This window comes from Cyprinodon variegatus, unplaced genomic scaffold (assembly GCF_000732505.1).
Source record: "Cyprinodon variegatus isolate N-32 unplaced genomic scaffold, C_variegatus-1.0 Scaffold726, whole genome shotgun sequence".
Taxonomy (NCBI): domain Eukaryota; kingdom Metazoa; phylum Chordata; class Actinopteri; order Cyprinodontiformes; family Cyprinodontidae; genus Cyprinodon; species Cyprinodon variegatus.
Genome location: NW_015151179.1, coordinates 377,669 through 396,685, shown reverse-complemented (window position 1 = coordinate 396,685; position 19,017 = coordinate 377,669). Strand labels below are relative to the sequence as shown.

General features: G+C 36.9%; 1 protein-coding gene across 2 annotated transcripts in view; it reads right to left on the bottom strand.

Moving 5' to 3' along the window:
• Positions 1-19,017, bottom strand: part of LOC107097817 (kinesin-like protein KIF26B) — a 90,126-nt gene that overhangs the window by 29,314 nt on the left and 41,795 nt on the right. The window contains exon 4 of one of the 2 annotated variants that reach the window (XM_015395120.1): positions 7,284-7,456. In XM_015395120.1, coding sequence (XP_015250606.1) covers positions 7,284-7,456 — 173 coding nt within the window. Of the gene's footprint in view, positions 1-7,283; positions 7,466-19,017 lie in introns of both variants that reach the window. The other variant, XM_015395119.1, reaches the window with a different exon arrangement.

Genomic DNA, 19,017 nt, shown 5'->3' with positions numbered 1-19,017 from the left:
TATAGTTTTAATGTGTAAGACCGTTGAATTTTTCTTAGGTGCTTTTCCAGATCAGTATTTGGGCAGTTGCGTTACCTTTTCTTCACCTCAATGATTCAGTCGACAGCTAAATTAAAGTTATTGACACTTCAACAACCTCTAATTGTTGGTGTTTAATGACAGGTGACCTGGGATTTGGTTAAGCAAATCTATTCCAAACAAACCCCAAATTGAACTGTATTTGTTTTACATCAAGTGGCTCAATCGAATTATCAGCTCCTTTCCATAACCTTCATTCTCAAACTCATATTCAGTCCTTGATCCCCTCCAGATTTCTGCCATACGGAAACCTCTCCATTTGTTTCATTTTCTCACTCAATATTTCTTTCTTTCTGGCTTCAAAACATCCACTCATCCTACCCAAAATGCATCGATTTCTTCATTACAGACTGCCTCTTCCTCTCCCCTCGCAGGCTTCAAGTATCTGTCTCTTGTTAGGAAGCATCAGAGGTCAGCTGGTAACGAGACCCTGCATTGTTTTCTTCCTCCTTTCATGCAAACACAAACACCTTTGCTTTGGGAGCACTGCTGATTGATGACTGGTTTGTCTGCTGTGCTGTTGGTTCGGTAGATAATTATGTTCTGTTTAGCAGACCATCAGTATAAGAGGAAGAGAGACAGAGACTAATGGTAGACATGTGAAAGTGTACTTGTTTGAGTCACATTAGGTCATGATAATGACTATAGAGGACAGCAGAATGGAAAGACGATTGGCTTTACTGATATTATAAAGATGTGGTCAAAAATGAGCATGTTATGATGAAAATGACAGGGACTGGTGTTTTATTAGACTGATAGACGTATTCAAAGACACACGAAGATTCTAGAATTACTTAATTTTTTTTGGCTTCTAAGATTTGTGTCTGTTTAAACCCATCAAGGTTTATTGCTATATTAATTATTGAAATAAGACGTGCACAAACATGTCATTCCTGAGTACAAAATTAGGTTTCATCCAAAGCTTTCTGGATTCTGTATAGGGTTTATAAAAAGATTTCTAGGGTATAATTTTCAGTTGTATATATATAAAGTACTTAAGAAATGATAGTGTACAGTTAAAAAAAAACACAATTTGATGCACAATACTAAGGATGAAAAGGGTTACAGAGGTTACAAAAAACTACAGCTTTAGTTTGTGTGATTCAGTTTGGATCACTTCATAACCAAATTGAATAAAGTCAAAATGTAATCAAGTATAAAGCACAACAATTGAGGTTTAATTTAATATTTGGTGCCTTTTTCTTATCCTGCAGATTGGAAATAGTACAACATTATAATTTCAAGTAAAAAAATAAAAAACGAAAAACAGGAAAAACATTTTTAATAATTGTAGAATGTATAAACAGAAAAAATGTGTTTTTGATCTGACTCTTCCTCATCTGATTCTTCTTTTCACCTGATTTCTGTCTTGTGTTTTTGCTTGATGACCATCTGTTCAGATCCTTAATCCTCCAGTGTAATGGGTGGCTAATTGGTGGTCATTTATCATTGGACAAAAAAAAAGCTTTCCAAAAAAATAAAATAAAAAACAAGAAAAAAACAAAAACCCAACAAAATGTACCAAAACGCAAACAGACTGAAAAAGAGACAGCAGCCTACACATCTCTACCATCCTCTATCTGAAATAACGAAGCCTTCCCAATTCACCAATTCACTTGGGGCCTATTCATTTTCTCAGCTGCCTCATGCAGCACACACACAGCCACTCAAATCCCCACAGATCCGATCCTTGGAGCATGCAGTTAAAAAAAATTCCTTCACTGATAGAAACACCCTCCCCCAGTGAGTACCAGCATGCACACACCACAGCGAGTCTCTATTGCAGGGTCCCCAGAGGGCCACTGCAGCATAGGAAAGATGTAGAGTTCCTGTGCAAGTGTGACATATTCCACAGACAGATCGCCACTAATGAGAGATATTACTCAGATATGCATTAGAGTAGAGGTAAAGGAAAGGTCAGTGTGAAAATGGAGAAAGTGTGGATGAAGGAGAGGGGAGAACAATAGGGAAGAAGGAGAGCAATTAAATGAAAACAGGAGAGCTGCACACCGAGGAGAAAACTAGAAATGGGTATCGACAGCAGAGGCTGAGGAGAAATGGAGAAAGACAGGGGATCAGGTGAGAGGACCTGGGTTGGACATGGGAATTTTGTGCAGACAGCGAGCCAGACAAAGATTGTATTTGTCTTTGTATGCAGTCCACGTCTGAGAGTGAAGCTCGAGACCTGCACGGGATTTACCAGCCATGCAAGGTTGCATTTAATGACCATGAACACAGGTTAAGAGAAAAATGCAGATGCAGTCCAACCTACATTCCTAGCCAGCTCGTATTTTACAATTCAAGTGATAACGGAAATCTTCACAAAGTGCATAAAAAACAGGTGTTACAGACATGTGAAAATATCTGGACAATGTTCCGGTATTATTGCACGACTGTGAAAAGACATGGAATAAAAACCATTCAGTTCTTCTATCATATTTTTCCTGGAGCTCACACACCTTGAATTGAAAGATTGCCAGAATCATTTAAGCCTTTTCTTTGGTTGTTTGGAATTAACTACATCTACCTCAGAAGGATGCATTACTGCATCTGTCTGTCAGCTGTGTATAATGCATAGAGGGGATTTTTACCTGAAGCTCTCTGTTGTTACGAAATAAGACAAGATTTGGTTTTCTGTACTTTTAAATGGAAGTAATCAGATTGTTTCACTCAATTTTTCCTTCTTTTTTAAAATACTTATACTTTTTCACATATCACATATCACATCTTACAGTGAGACTCTCATACCAGTCCTACAATTAAAATAATAGAAAAAATAATAATAAATTGATCTCACAATGGAGAAATTAACTCTTATTTTAAAACCGCATTTAACCCTTCCCCTTTGGGGAGCAGTGGGCTGCCACTGTGCAGCAAACGGGGAGCAATCAGGGGTTAAGGCTCTTGCTCAGAGAGCCAGAGTGGCAGTTTGTGGGAGTGGGTTTCAAACTCACAACCTCAGGATTCCAAGCCCTATGCCCTAACTACTAGGCTGCCACTCCCACTCCCTCCCTTAATGTGCTCAGTAAATATATAAGTCTTATGCTTTAATTATTCACCTCATTTCTACACAACCTGGGTATTGTAGGGGTCCAAGCTCTTGCAATCAACTGGCAGAGAGGAAAGCCTGCGTGTTTAAGAGGACATTTGTGTAATTTACTACTCTGACAGACACTATTATGTCTGCTACACAGGTGTATATCAGTTATATATCAAAGATTGAAGACAGTCATTCAATTATCTACAGATGAACAACACAGAAGAGGCGTGAAGGCAAAGAAGAGGTGTGAAAGCAATGAAGAAAAACCATCAGTGTTATTGGTGATGTGATTTAAAGCAGTTCATTAGGTATGACGTCCCAGTGATTTTTCAGATACGGTGACAGACTCAGACTCTGGTGTAAACCATGAATAATTAACTCATTTATTTTGAGCTTGCTGTGTTTTTCATCAATAATGTACCCATGTTAACCCTGTCTTATTTATGTTGTTTCGGGTAAGCATCTCTTCTGGGCTTGATTATGTACAACTTATTCCAAGATAGCTGACTTGTACGAAGAAATAATAGTGTCTCAGCCGACTGAGAACAAATTCTCATTTACAACAAAGATCTGACTAAAAGGCAACATTAAAAGGTAATAAATAATTTAAACAATAATCAAAATCTTTAATCATACCACAAAAAGGAACAACAAAAGAAAGTACAAAAGCTTTCAGGTCAAATCTGTTTGAGTCTGTTTTAAAATTCCTTTAACTTTATCAGATTAAATTCAAAGTAGAATCTTTTCTATTCACTCCTTTCTATGCAGTGAAGTCTGAAACTGTCATGATCTGCTGTGATAGCTGGCCTTAATTACTCATGCCTTTCACCTGCTTAACTCTTTCCAGCTGCTAATTATCACTCATCTCATCCACCTGCCAGTTTCCTTTATATTGGGCTCAGTTCCAGCTATCATGGTCAGATCATTGTTTGCTTTCGGTTTGGTCCCCGTGTGATTCTTGTTAGTGTCCTGTCTGTCAGCTTTGTTAGTTTTAGGTTTATTTCCAAGGTTCTGTTTTCCTGGATCCATTCCCTCTCACCCACTGGCCCTGTCTGGTCTGCTCGCCTGAACCTATGTTAGACTCCTTCTGGATTTTGCCTCACAGGTGCGTTTCTGTCTGAGCTGGAGGCTAGACGCACATGACCTGCCTTCTCTGATGGAATCCTGGAACCTGGATGTGTCCGTTCCTGAATGGATCGGAACCCCTGATCAGACTGCAGACTTCTGGATTCCAGTACTACTCAGGTCTGATCTGAATCCCTGTCCTGGACTGGAGTCCAGCCTGCTTACTGGGGTTGCTGCATCAGGGAGGCTCTGGATGGCTCAGGGCCGCATCTCGTTTGCAGATCATCGGCTTATCCTACCTATGATTGAGAGGATGGACTGAACTGTTAAACCAGGTAAGTGTCTCAGTCTAATAATCATCTTCAGTTCAGACGATCGTGGTCTGTGTTTCTCCCTAAACCAGAGTGTCAGTGATTGGGCGGTGCCCTGCCCCCCTCCCGCAGATCCTCAGCAGTCCGCTTTAGTTCTGTAAATCTGTTTGTTTTGATTAAACTTTTTGAACTTTCCTACTGGCTGTCTCACCTTAAATACTGGGTCCATCTGTCCTCTTTTATGACAGAAACCTCAAAACTCTTTGACTAGTTGAATCTTATACTGTCACCCTTCCTCTGTTTCGTAATGATTAAACAATAAATTAGATCCCAAATGTATTCAAAACAAACTTCTGTCAAAAAGTAAGATTTAAATCTACAGTAAGGTTTTCCTTTAAAAACAAAAAATACAGTAAGGTTTTCCATGCGACAGAGTACTGAGATTGTGTCTCAGCAACATTTACTGAAACTGAAGAGAATCAGACACAATTACATTCGGTACCTTTTTAATAAATATAAAAAAATGTATTTTGATGAAGTGGTTTTAAAGAGCAGAATTTTCAAAATCCTGTATTTTTTTAATTAAATACACATACTTTATGATCAGCAATAATTCCAGCTCTATAGCCTCGTCAGCACAGCGTAAATAACAAGAGATGTCTGACATGGAACTGAACTTACACTCAAAGCTCCAACCTCTAACTTTGCTCCCACTCCTACTCAAAATATACCTCTTTTAACTCATTGTTGAGCAAAAACTTGTTTTCAAGTATAGAAAATGACAATCGAATGTTTAGTCCTCTTTGGAACATCCATGATCACTTTTAGAGAAACTTTCAGTGTATTCTGAACACTGAAAGAACAGGTTGCCAGTCAGTTGCAAATGACCAAAAGCCAAAAAGGTTTAGATCAGGGAAAAGATACCACAGAAAAACCTTCACATTATATAAGCAGAGGTAAATAAATCAAGAGTACTAGGGAAAAACTAACAACATTGGCATATCAGAAACTGTCAATCTCAAACATTAAAGGAGCCTTAACAGTTAAAGAGCAACAGAAATCTCTGGTGGATATTAGTGGTGTTCTGTATGTGACAATAACCTGTTGTAGGATTCATGTGGACTGGAGAGGAAATGAGCTTATATGTTATGGTCTAATGCAGTGATTCCCAACCGGGGTATTCATGCCCGTAGTGGTCTATAATGCGGTTTTACAGGCTTTGGTTATTAACGCAGACGCGACAGTGACTGCTGCTGCGTAACGTCCACACTTCCACGAAGCCAGCCAGACACCCACTCACACATACTAGGTCTACAACGTCAGCCTGAGTGTTGTGAAAACACCAACATAAAACAATACAATATAGAGGCAGACAGGCAGTTCTTCAAGAATGAATACATGACAGCTCAGTGGTGTGTCAGCATTCACTGTGAGTCTAGGTGGCATGTGGGCAATGAAATAGAATAATGTAAACACCATGGTTCCATCAGTCAACAGACCAAAACCAATGAAACCAGCAGTCCTCCTGATACTGCTACTATTAAGAGTAGAAGTGGTGAAGTGGTGAAATGTACACCTTGACACACAGCCGCCACAGTCAATTGAATGCCTTCCAAAGCCTTCACACTAGGTTACAAGCATCATGCGTTTACAGTGATATTTCACTCTCCATCAAGAAAAAAGCTAAACACGATGTGCACGGACACACAGTTTTAAGTACTGTATACCATTCTTTTTAGAGGAATATACAGTAACTATAAAAAGTCTGTCAACATAGCACAAATGAAATATTCGAACATAAATTCGCCAAATATAAGAGGAACATCGTTGTTTGATTTAAAGAAAGCATTTCAGTTTATTTATAAGTTAGTTTGTTGCAAGGATTTTGAAGTTAGAAGAAATAGAAAATTACACTATATGCCAACCGTCACAAGGATGTGCTTGACAAGGAAGGAGTATATATACTGCATGCATCAATTAAGTAGTAAACATTGTATTACTTCTTGAGCTGTCACAGGAAGGTGCTTCGGCCGGAGAGTAAGTGTTGGGGCTGGTATGATTTTAGGAGGGCCGGCCCTCTCATGCTGAAATTAGGACCGGCCCACCGGGCAAATGCCCGGTATCACAGATTACCAGTTCAAGCCTGAACAGGGTTGTCATAATTTGGACTTTGAGTAGAATAGATTTGGGCAAATTTTGCAAAGTCAAGCTGGTAGACTCTCACCATAAACTGAATGCTGAAATGGAATGAAAAACAGTGGTGTAACACAGCAATTATTCCAGAGTGTGCACAGATGACCAAGACATTTTATTCTGTGGGTCTTTCTATTGCACATTTATATTGCATTAAAGTTGGAAATGTCTTTAAAAGTATTTCTATTGTTCTATTTTTTAGTAAGAAAACAAAAACAAGACAAAAATAAATTTTTTACCAGGATGTGAACATTTTTCATAAACACTGTATGGAGTTTAGTACAAAGAAAATTATAATAGTTTCCTCATAGCCTCTAATCTGATTTTTTCAAAATGCTGCCATCAGTCAAAAGTATTATCATTAAATTTAAAAAGCATTTTGAGTCATAAGGATGCTTTAAATAGAAATTATTTTGATTGAGGGAAAGCAGATACAGATACATTTGTATTTTCTCATTCTGAAGAAAACTTTATAATCTGTGGTGGTCTGAGTATTGCACGCTTATAAATACAGTCTAAGTCAAAGTCAGATGAACCCCCAACCGGCGGTCTGTAAACTGCTTTTGAGGCTTAGGACTGAGAGCATCTTACTGTACCTGGCAAAAAAGGAGGCAGCTGCAGAAGTGGCAGTGGGTGCTGAGGTGGTAACCGCTGGAGTGTTAGAGGGAGAGCTGGTGTGCGATGGTGAGTTCGTATTTGCACGGGAGTGGGAGTTGTAGCGGTTCAGGGCAGCTTCAGTGCCTCCTTCTTTTGAAGCGTCAGAAATCATCTGGGAGATCTAAAACACAGAGAGACAGACCCTTTACTATGTTTCCCAAAAATAAGCCTGTTTATAAAAATCATATTTGAAAGGTAAATCACCAATTAATCACTAAATCCTACACAGTGGACCAGCCATGGCAGTGTAGTAGCATTAAGGTTGCTTTTTTTTTTCATTCTACAACTGTAGTTTGTACGTAAGATAACCACGTTTACAAAGATAAGATCCAGACTGAGGATAAAATAACAATGAGACAGAGAAGCAAAATACCATCACTCTGCTTGATCTTCTCTCCCAGGCAGACAGATGTAATTTTGGGTTTGAATTCTCCAACACTGATCCATGTTTATTGTGTCAGACATTTTCACCCAGACTATGGTTAATCTTTGGTCTACATTTTTCCAGATCGACAGGTAAATAAACCCATGTCGCTTTGTGCTATGCCCCATTTTTACAAAGATTAATGTGTGTTACAGCAATAAATCCTCTATTTCTTTCTATTTAATTCTAGGAAAAAATTAAACCCTTTATAAACACAAAAAAAAAAATACAACAAAAACGAAAGCATCTAATGCACTGTGTGTGCTATTAATAGCTGACTGACAGCAGATAACCTCTTTATTGATCAGCAGGTCGATCTGTTCTAGATATACAGAGGTAAATCTTCTCCTGGCCATCTTATGACCCTTAGTTCGATAATATCCCCATTTCTCTTTATCTACATTCAGTCCCTGTTAATGTTAATTTCATAGACAATTGGAAAAATAACAATTTCATATAACTATTTCTTTGTTATATAAGACTGCATCATAACATAACTTCAATCAGATAAAGTATCAAAAATAAATTTCAGCCTATAACACTTCAATAAGATAATTACCAATTAACATTTAGTAACATATGAATGCTTAGGGGGTTTATAGAGAGCACTGCTGTTGCTAGTCAGAGCTCTTTTGTTAAAAAAAAATAGAGCATGCCTTAAATAGGGCAAAACACTTGTTATTGATGGATAAGAATGTGCTGCATTTATTTCTTGTTTTTCAGTTTTGAGGAGTCACTGCAGCAGTGCAGCCACTGAGTAAAGTATGCATTTATTTAAGCAGACATCTAAGAAATGTGTTTTTGTATTTGCGCTTATTAATTTCTTCAGACATGATCATCAAATCATGTTAACCTCTTACACCCTCAGGGGGTATAAATAAATTTCTGCCTGACGAAAACACCCAAAAGTAAATCACTTATAGCCTCACAGCTATTAGATTTAAGAAGAAACTTTTGGTACCTCTGTAAAGGTAAGATGTCATAGAATGGTTTTCTGGTGTCAGCACCATTGTAGCTTTGACCCTGCCTGAAATATTAGGGACAAAATACAAAATATTTTGCATTTTTTTAACCTCGCCAAAATTTTCTTTGAAATGAACATTGCAAAACACTACCAAAATATTATTTATAGCACAAAAAAGTAGTACAGACTTTTAAATCTAAATGTTGTGTAAAAATATACCAAATTTGGACTCAATCAGATGAATCATATTTATTTTAGAATGGTATTAGTGAGAAAGTTCTTAGGCGGAGAGGCCATTTTGGCACATTTATCCAAAAATGTCACCAAACTGTGCCAAATGTGTTTTTTACATCAATACTGGGGGTTTGTTAAAATTACGAGGTCACGTAGCAGCTGGACCCACCGGTGGGTCCGTAGGGTTCTAGGGGTTAAGGTAAACTAATAAACAACACACAGAACGTGTAGTTCCCAAAATTTGCATTTCATCACTCTAAAAGCATTGGGACTCCAGAATAGTTTGCTGTTATATCCTAGGGGCCCGGACACTGGTGGAATAAGCCAGAGGATGGGATGGACTGAAAATAAGGGAGGAGATAGGGTGGAGGTGGGAGAAAGTTCGCCTGTATGCGGGAGAGAGAATTGCCAGGAGCTAAATGAAGGGGCTAGATGATAGGCTTCAGAGAAGGTGCGGCCCCCGAGCTGATTGCTGGAGCTGAACGATGAATATCGCAGGTGGTTCAGGTGAAGCTAATAAGAGTCTTCCAGATTGAATTTACTCTTAAGCTTCATCTCTGCATTAACCTCTGCATTAACTAACCCTGATAGGTTAATATTTAAATTTAGCATTTTCCTTTCGAAGTTTATAAACTTGTTAGGTCAGTTTAGAGCTAGTTCTGGTTGACAATGATGACCTAGACTTAACACAGCAAACTTGAGTCAGCTGATTTCATTACCTCCCCTGAATATCATCAAGTTCTGCAGAGCAGTCTGTAAGTGATTTATTCATTTAAATCTGATTTATACCAACAGAGAAACATATCAAACATAAAGCAAGTCAGTCTATTTGGACTAGGGTTAGGGACCGTTGAAGTAGTACGTAGACTAGAGGAACCAAAATCAAAACTATTGATGATTAAATGCTGATAAAGGTTTTAAGTGACACTATGCTCTTGCAGGAATATAAAAACATGCTGACCTTATTCTTCACAATCCTGTCCTAATCCATTTGAAAATATGCAGCTTGTACGTCTCTATGACCATAGGTGTTTTCAAACTTCAGATGCCATTATGCATCTATTTAATCGCCACCAAAAATACTTACACAAAAATATTTTTACACAGAAGCAATAAATACCTCCCCCTCTCTTCACATCCCAAATGTATACACACATACCATGAATAATATGTATTGCTTCTGTCGTGTGTATGTGGTGTTTGACTTGTATCAGTGAGCAGTAGTGGTATATGGGTGGTCAAGTGAATCATTTCTGTCACAGGTATGGATTATTGATTACAGTTCTTTATGGTCTGTCTGATACTAGACACCAGAGCACCTGAATTATAACCAAACACTTCAATAGAGGATCGCTTTAGGAGCGCTTTGGTCCATTGTGTGTCTTTGTTTGTGTCCTTGGGTAGCTCAGTGTCTACACTTCTCCATACTTGTGTGTATAGGTGCGTAAATCAGCTCTGCTTGACTTATATTTACTGCCAAAGGCTCCTGGGGATGAAGCAGGTTGCCTGCTGCTTGATAAATAGCCTTTTGTAAACAATATCCCTGTGCAGTTTATATACAGATACAACACCTCTTTGTGCTTTACAAGCAATTGAAATGCTCAGTAAAGATCTAAAATGTGGTAATTTGGAATATGAGAGTTATTGTTTAAACATTTAGAACGGTGCCAATAAAAGGACACCAAAACAATATAGAAACGGTTGCCTGTGGATAAAACCAGCAGACCAATTCATCCACAGGTCTGCCTGGGGAGCCGCTGTACACCGCATAAAAAATAAATAAATCTAAGTAAGTCTGTTTCTTAAATTAAGTGCATTTTTTTTCTTGAACTGAGCAGGTAAGTAAGAAAATTTACATTTAAAATGTGAAAAAAAAATCTGCACTCTAAGATTAAGGTGAAATATACTCATTTCATTGGCAGATTATCTTATTTACCCACCCAAATAAAGGGTAAATACACTTATTTACCCTTTATTTGAACTGTTTTACTTAGTTTAAGATAATTTTTGCAGTTTAACTGTTTAATCTAGATTCAGTTTGGCTCTGCAGAAATACAGATTATATGAATTTATGTTTGCAATCTGAAGGAAGACCTTGCAACCACATCAGGAGTTTAGAGAGTGACATTAAGACTGTAAGCCAAATTTAAATTCCTACACTGTGTACACAACACATAACTAAATAAAAAGGTTATTGAATATTAGTAATTTGAATCATTCAAATCCTAATAAAGTATATTACATTGTAATTGTAACATTAAAAGTTGGTCAAATGTAAACGTATCTAGCTTTAAGCTAATCAACAATTTTTTATTTATTACTTTATTTATTTGACTTAATCTGTATGCCTTTATATATATATATTTTTTTTTCATTTATAATCTTATTCATATTTTAGGCACAGAAGTGGGTTAAAGAAATAATGTTAATTTTCGTTTCAAATCAATTAAGCATTAAAAGGCGAAACACTAGCAATCATAAGTAGCCATTAGGGCTAGAAAGAGCATCATGAATCATTCCTTGATTTGCGTTTCTTTATCAAAAATTGTTAGAGGCTATTACCTATTCTCTCAGGACCTATATATGTAGTTTAAAGAGCCATAAGTGAATAACATATGCATATTTGTGTGTGTCTGTATATATATAAAAAAAATAAAAAAATAATATATATATATATATATATATTCATTAGGTATTAAATTACCTTAAGGGATTTTCAATACAGAAATAGCAGGTCACTGATGACTATGTGTGTGTACTGTACAGTATATGCATTTTCTACTTGGTCAGGACTGCTTTTGCATAAATCACTTTGAAAATGCAGGGTTGGAGGTTAAAACTAAGATTTCCATAAGACTTGTTTCTTTAGAAAAACAAGAAGTTTACAGACAGGTGGCTGCACTGACTGAGTTTTTGTGAGAATTGTGATTCCATATTAAAGGAGGACTTCAGACCAATAGACAACAATCCAGTCTGTATCTTTCCTCTTCACTCTTCTGATGGCGTCTCTGGTTCAGGAAGACTTAATACATTGTTGTATTTTAACACCAGGGTCTGCTGAGGTGGACTGAGACACATAAACACCAGCAACATCCTGTACATTACACACTGGTCTTACAACTGCTTACGTTTGTTACATTATGTGATAAAAATATTGTTTTTTTTATGAATGGAAGCATATCCCTTGTATCAAAATCTTATCTTAGCTCTCAGAGAAACAGCTTAAACTTTTCTAAAAGAAAAACTATGACCTGGTTGCTGCAATGAATTAACCAGAGAATACAACATTATTTACTCATTAAAGTAATTCTTCCTGTGTTTGTCTTCATGAGGTCATTATAGTTTTCCTTTCTGATTTCCCCGCAGGACGCAAAGGCTGGGCGACTGTCTACATCTTCCAGTAAATTAGGTTATACTCTGGATGAAATTTTAATGACTCACGTGGAGATATGAATCACAGCAGCAGAAAAAAAGGTGATATAGATAACACTGGAAAAATGTAGATATTTGAAAATAACAGAATAGGCAAATGTAAATATAATCTGCAAACTGACTGAAAAGCAGAGCATGTTGCCCAGAGATCGGGTGGGATGTGGGAATTGATGGATCTCTTGTAGGATTTCTAAAGGAAATACCATTAGCTAAAAAAAAATAAATTTGTTCTGCCTGCCTTACAGGACAACATTCATCCACATCTCTGCTTTGCTTCTTAAGATGAGAGGTAAAATGTTGTCATTTAATCTTTATAATAACCGAGCCATTATTCCCCACTGCATTTGCTCTCTTCACTTCTCTCTGGTTTAGTTCGTACTGGAAGAGTAAAGATAGAAAGTGTGTTTTAAATGTGTGAAAACAGCAGGAAACTGCAGGACAAGAGGAAATGGTCCCAATTTTTTGAATGAAGGCAGACTTTAAACCAAGTCCTCCAGGATTAAAAGTTATTTGAACAGTTTTAAACATTTCCTACCAATACTTGTTTTCAATTATGCTGATTATTATTCAAACATAAATAGACTGCATTATACAATATAATGCTTATCAAAACACAAGCAGGATCTTTCAAAAGTAAGATGTTACCAGTGATTATCTGTGCCTATTCCAAATAATATTCTTTTTTTATTTTCTTTGGCTGCAATTATTTCTTAATTTACTTTAAAAATGTAGCATTGAAGCCATTGGAATAAGCTACCATTTCAATGGCTGAAAAATAACAAAAACAAATATAGGGGGTAGATGAGGATTTAAAAAAATCTTTCACCCTTGCAGGGTGCAATGTAGTGTTGCAAAAAGAAAAAATGCATACAACTAAGGCTGGGGTTTAACACATTCATTTTGATAAATTAATTACAAACCTTTTTACGTATGTAAAAAAAGATAATGCAACTAATTGTGTTTTCTTACATAAATAGTAAAATTCAAAGCAGGAACCTTCGTACTCACTGATTCTTGAACACATGTAACTCTGACTCATTAGCAGCATCACAGGTGTTGGTTCACTTGGGATACTCAACCTTAAAAACCATCATGGGTCAAACTGAATGTGAGTTCTTCAGGGAGGTGTATTTAAACACACAATAGAAGCACTTAAATTTCAATTTATCCATTCATTTCTCATCAACGAATCCCTCAAATTCTTCTTCCTAAGTGTTCGAATTGAATAGTTTGGCTCATCCAACATGCCCGGCTCCGTCTCATCAAAGTCGTTATTATTTGAGCCAATGTCGCTGCTGTTGTCTCGTAGCTCAATGATAATCCCTGCCTTCCTGAAAGCTTGGACCACAGTTGAGACTAATATATCAGCCCAGGCATTTATGATCCACTTGCAGATAGTGGCGTATTTTATATTCCGGTGCGTTTCACAGGAATATCAAAGTGGAAAGGAACCTTGTGCCCTGGCTGGATCTTTTTTTCAGTGTGCACTGAAAGAGGCCAGCTTTTCTTGGTAGCCTTTTGGCAGTTGCAGCGAAACAATAGTTCGAGTGCGGATAGAGTGATTATGTCTTTTCATAAACTGAAAGCACCAAGAAGGACCACCTCTAAAGTAATTGATGTTGAGTTTGCATTCTAGCACGGTTGTCTTCATTCGAATAGTGACTGTTAAGGTCTGGTAAATAACCCACTGTTTGAGTTTGTCCTCTAACTGTATCCATCTTGCTTTGTTCCTTTGGAATCTGTTTTTACTTGGCGCAGGTTATCTTCTTGCTTTCTCCGCTTCTGCACCATTTATTCATTAATGTTTCATTCTGGAGCTGCAGCTCTATTCCCATGTTTTACTGAGTAACTGATAGCATTGAGTTTAAAATCTGCATTGAACGCGTGTCACTTGAAGGGTGCTATTATTTTGGGGTAGAAAATACAGTACTGTCTGCTGTGTTATTAAAGTGTGTTATTAGGAGGCTTGTACAGGGATAAAGTTGAAAACTAAGTTTTAGAGATGGACATTTGTTTTTGAGTCAGGGGCATAGTTGATGACCTGCCAGCATAACTTACCTGTCTCTGGTGTGCCTTAGTAAGTTTTCGCACCCTGTCATCATTGCAGATTGATGCTGCTGACCAGTCAGCAGCTGTGAAATTGGCAGTGAAATTGAAAACACTCGGCACAGCTTCAAGCTTTAGCCAGCTGTCCAATGGAGGCTAGCTTCCCAGACTCAAAGGTCTTCTGCTCTTTACTCTCTACTACTGCCTCCTCTCTCCTTGCTGTGGTTCGAGTCACACGGTGAATGGGCTCAAAAGCATAAGCAATAGCATTTAGACGCTTGGGTGTCCTCTTTGCTTCGTCTTCCATCTTTTCAGATTTGTAGGTTTTTATAGTTGAGAGGCGAGGTACACCCTGAACAGGTCACCAGTCCATTGCAGGGCAATACAGAGACAAACAGGAAAAACAACAATTCACGCACATGCACAATTCTCCTTCTCTAAAGGAGAATTTAGAATAGCTCGTTAACCTAACAGTCATGTTTTTGAACTGTGAGAGGAAGCCGGTGTACCCGGAGAGAACCCACGTATGCTCAGGGACAACAAGCACACTCCATGCAGAAAGACCCTGAGGGGGAATCAAACCCAGAACCTTCTTGCTGCAAGGCAGCAGTGCTGTCCACTGTTGCACTGAGCAGCCCGCTACTATTAACAGTAATCATTTAATATATTCAAATTTGAATAACTCCATAAACAGTTATTTAAGGTATTTTTTTTATTATCTTATCCAAGAGGTAATGGCAAAAAGGCTTTTTAGGATTAAAGAGGATTGCTGACTCCATGTCGCATAAGATTTATACCACAGTGATACAGTAACCCATTAATTTCAACAAAAGTTCAGTTATACTTTGTTCAACTTAAAACTGCAAATTATTAGTTGCAAATATCTTTACTTAACTGTATTTTAGAGTTGCCAATAATTTTAAAACATGTCTAAATTATAGAGTGGTTTATCTGCTTCAGAGACAAAATAAAATGTGCTTCCTCCTTTTTTGTTTGAATAATAAAGATTAGTCGTCTAACAATCAAGTACAAAATGTTAAAGCAAAAGCAAATACATTTATTATAATACATTTTACTGCTGAATTCACTTTTAATTTCTCTTATTAGCAGTATTTTACAGCTAGTAGTAGTAAATGATTCTTGCACTGTGTGAGCAAGATTTACACGTCTTACACCTCTTGTAGAACCATAAAAGCTGTAATAAATATGAAATGTACTGGTTGTCGTATTCTACACTGCTGACATAGCAGGATCTTATTTTGAGATGTGGCTGCACACTGCAGGAATCCTTCAGATTTATTATGCCTTTTTGATAAATGCTGTTCTTCCCTTGACTGGTCAGCCTAAAGGAGATTTGCATAACAAAATGTAATTTACAAGACAATTAATTTATTACCCAGTGACTTAAGAGAGGAAAGACACATTCTTCAAATTTCCTACTGATTTAGAAGCTCCAATCCACACAGCATTTTTTTCCTATACTTTCGTACTTTTCGTACAGTATGGCAATATGTTGGCATAGAGATTATATTTGCCTTTTTTTTTTCAAACAATTATAAGACAATGTGAAAATGCTTAGATTTTGTAAAATTATTAATGCTTTATGTGGTTCCTTTAAAATTGATGACTTCCAAAAAAAAAAAATCACTGAAACTTCAAAAGCATCATGGAAGTACCAGGACTTCACACTGTTCCTGTTCCTGAAGGAGAAAAGGCTGCCATACACAAGTTGCAGAACTAGGAATGATAGATCCCAACTACATTAAAGCTGTAAGAAAGAGCTCTTCCATATATCTCTCACCCAAAAGATCCTCTTCATCCTATTTTCCCCCTTAAATCTTTCATATCCTCGCCTTCCTGCAAAATTACCATCTTTTGATCACCCCTCGACCCAGCGCCTCCTCCTTCCCGAGCCTCACAGAATGATTTATTATCTGGTTCCTTTTTTCCTGCTGAAACGCCATTACTGTCAAAGTCACAATGGAGACATACAACCTTTCTTCACCATTCAGTAGAAATATACTAACAAAAACTGAATATGTATAAAACAATGTTATTAGAAAATTGGGATGAGGTTTTGAAATAAAAAGAAAGCTTCACAGAAAAAACTATTTTTAATGAACACAGAATATTTAGGGTGTCTGATCAAAGTCCTGTCTGACCAGTTGCACAACACTTGGCTATTTCAATAACCTTCTGAGTAATTAGCATCAAAAACTCTACATATATCTGTATACTGTATGACAAAAACAGAAGAAATATTATAGCAGAGGGAGAGACAAAAGTGAGTAAGTGTAGAGTGGATGTAAAAGAGACTAAAAGAGTGAGGGGTACTGAGGCTGTGTGTCGTAAAGTCCCCAGAGTTCTAATTATCACTGTATGAATTATTATATCTGTAACTTCTGAATCTCCCCCGGAGTCTCGGCTCTCCTGCCTCCACCCATATACACCTCTAGACCACCCTTCACTTCAGGCTATTTCTCCCTCCTACCTCCCTCCTTTATTTCTGTTCCTTCATTTCCTGCACCATCCAAAAACAGCTTTATGCTCCATTAGTCATTGAAAGTCTTTCAAGTCAGTTAAAAGTCTTTGATTCAATCTTTTTGGAATGTGATTATTAAATGTTAAAGCTTGAAGTTTTTTTTAGATAAAAAAAATAGTACATGATATATAAAACATGTAGGGTTTTTTTTAAACTAAATGGCACAAATGTGCTTAAGTTCAACATCCATCTCAACTGCTGGACACCGACCTATAAGTGGGTTTGCAGCCCTTTGCTAAATATAGCATGACTGAAAAAAAACTTGTGGACTTTCTTTTGTACAGTCCTTAAAAAAGGTGGCAATAAGAACATGTAAAGATATATGTGAACTTTCTTATAATATGCAAATTAAGCATAGAGAAACATGTAATGCATGGAATACTACTTTACTAAGATGTATACAAAGGTATTTTGTGAGCATTGCATCCATATGGATTCGGCGGAAACACTGGAGAAGAGTAGTTTTGTGTTTTTCATGTTTACATGCAAGCTGCAGATTTTCTGAAACAATGCAATCATTGCTCCATCTCTCTCTGTGTAACACATTTACAGTCGTTTGTATCACGAGATATGAGTCCTAATCATGAGATATGAGTCCAAATCCAAACCAAAAGCAACCTTTTTTTTCTATCTAAACTTTATAGAATGGGACTACTAGTGCTATTTGTATGTTACTATGTTTTTTTTTATATACAAGATGTTTTTAGTTCCACTGTATTTGTCTTAAAAACTATCTCAGTTCTACTCTTAAGTGGATGAACAGTGGCAGTTGCAGATGAAGTTGACGCTTTATTTTTGATTAATTAATGAAAAAACATTTTTAAGTGATTAAAAAATGAACGCAATTAATTGCATCCTCTTATATACATACTAAAGTCCCAGGAGGGAACCTTTGTACTCTGTTTTCTGCACACCTATAAATCTGAGCTTAAAAACTATGGCTCAATCCAAACACCTGAAATCCGTATGGACATCTAAGCTACGGCAGAAGTGCGTCCGCAGTTGCCATAATAAGTGCTACCCGAACAGTGCTGGCAGTTAGGAAGGGACTAAGAATGTGGTTTATTTGTGTAAGTAACTGGCTTAGCAGGGAACAGTATACTCAGTGAAAAATATTTTAATAGCACTAAATACTCCGTATTGAATAGCAATCGTTTAGCTCCTGAAGGCAATGCTTTATGCAGAGCTGAACTTTATCTTCTGCTTTCAGGTAATATTGAATATCTTTTTGCCATATATATAGTATAGTATATAGGAAGTAATTGTGCTATAATTAATGTTCATGGACTGTTCACACTTCTATGGAAGTATTTCTCTAACTAAATGACTTAAAATATCATCATAATCATAATTTAACAAAACACAATTTTCACTTTATATTTAACAAGAGTAAGACACTAAATTTCTCCCTCCAGCCCTTTAGGGTAAATTGCAGCTAGCATGCAGATCCATGCATGCTAGTAGGAGTAAACAATTTTTCACACAATGGTTATAGTAAAGTCCAGTAACAATGTTCTCTATGCAAGCTTTAAAAAACTGAAAGCCTGGGGCAAAACATCTACAAACTTGGAATAAGTGCAGAGGAAAATAGAAACAAAATCCCAATGCAATTTTGGTAAAAAAAATAATAGCAATTCTAATTTCTGTCAAAATCGTGTAGTCCTAAAATATATCTGTTATAGCCTTTCATGTTTGTCTTAATGCAGCGCTGCCAACTTTTCACCAAACCTTGGAGTGAGACTTTGAAATAGTCTGGACAGGCACCGCTTGTCAGGTTTATATTGAAAGGCTATGAGGATAGGTGCAGCTAAAGGTTGTAGGAATTCACTGAAACTAAGTGGCATAATGCTGAATTTTCATAGCATATTAAATCTTACTGAATAACAATAAGTTATCCGTAGTTACGTATGTGGAAAATTTTTCACAAAATTTACATTATTTTCTATATTCTCGTGATTTTCAGCGAATTCAGGTAAAAAAGAATGGGCCCTACTAAAATACTTGCATCTTAAATGTGCTGTAAACTAGGAA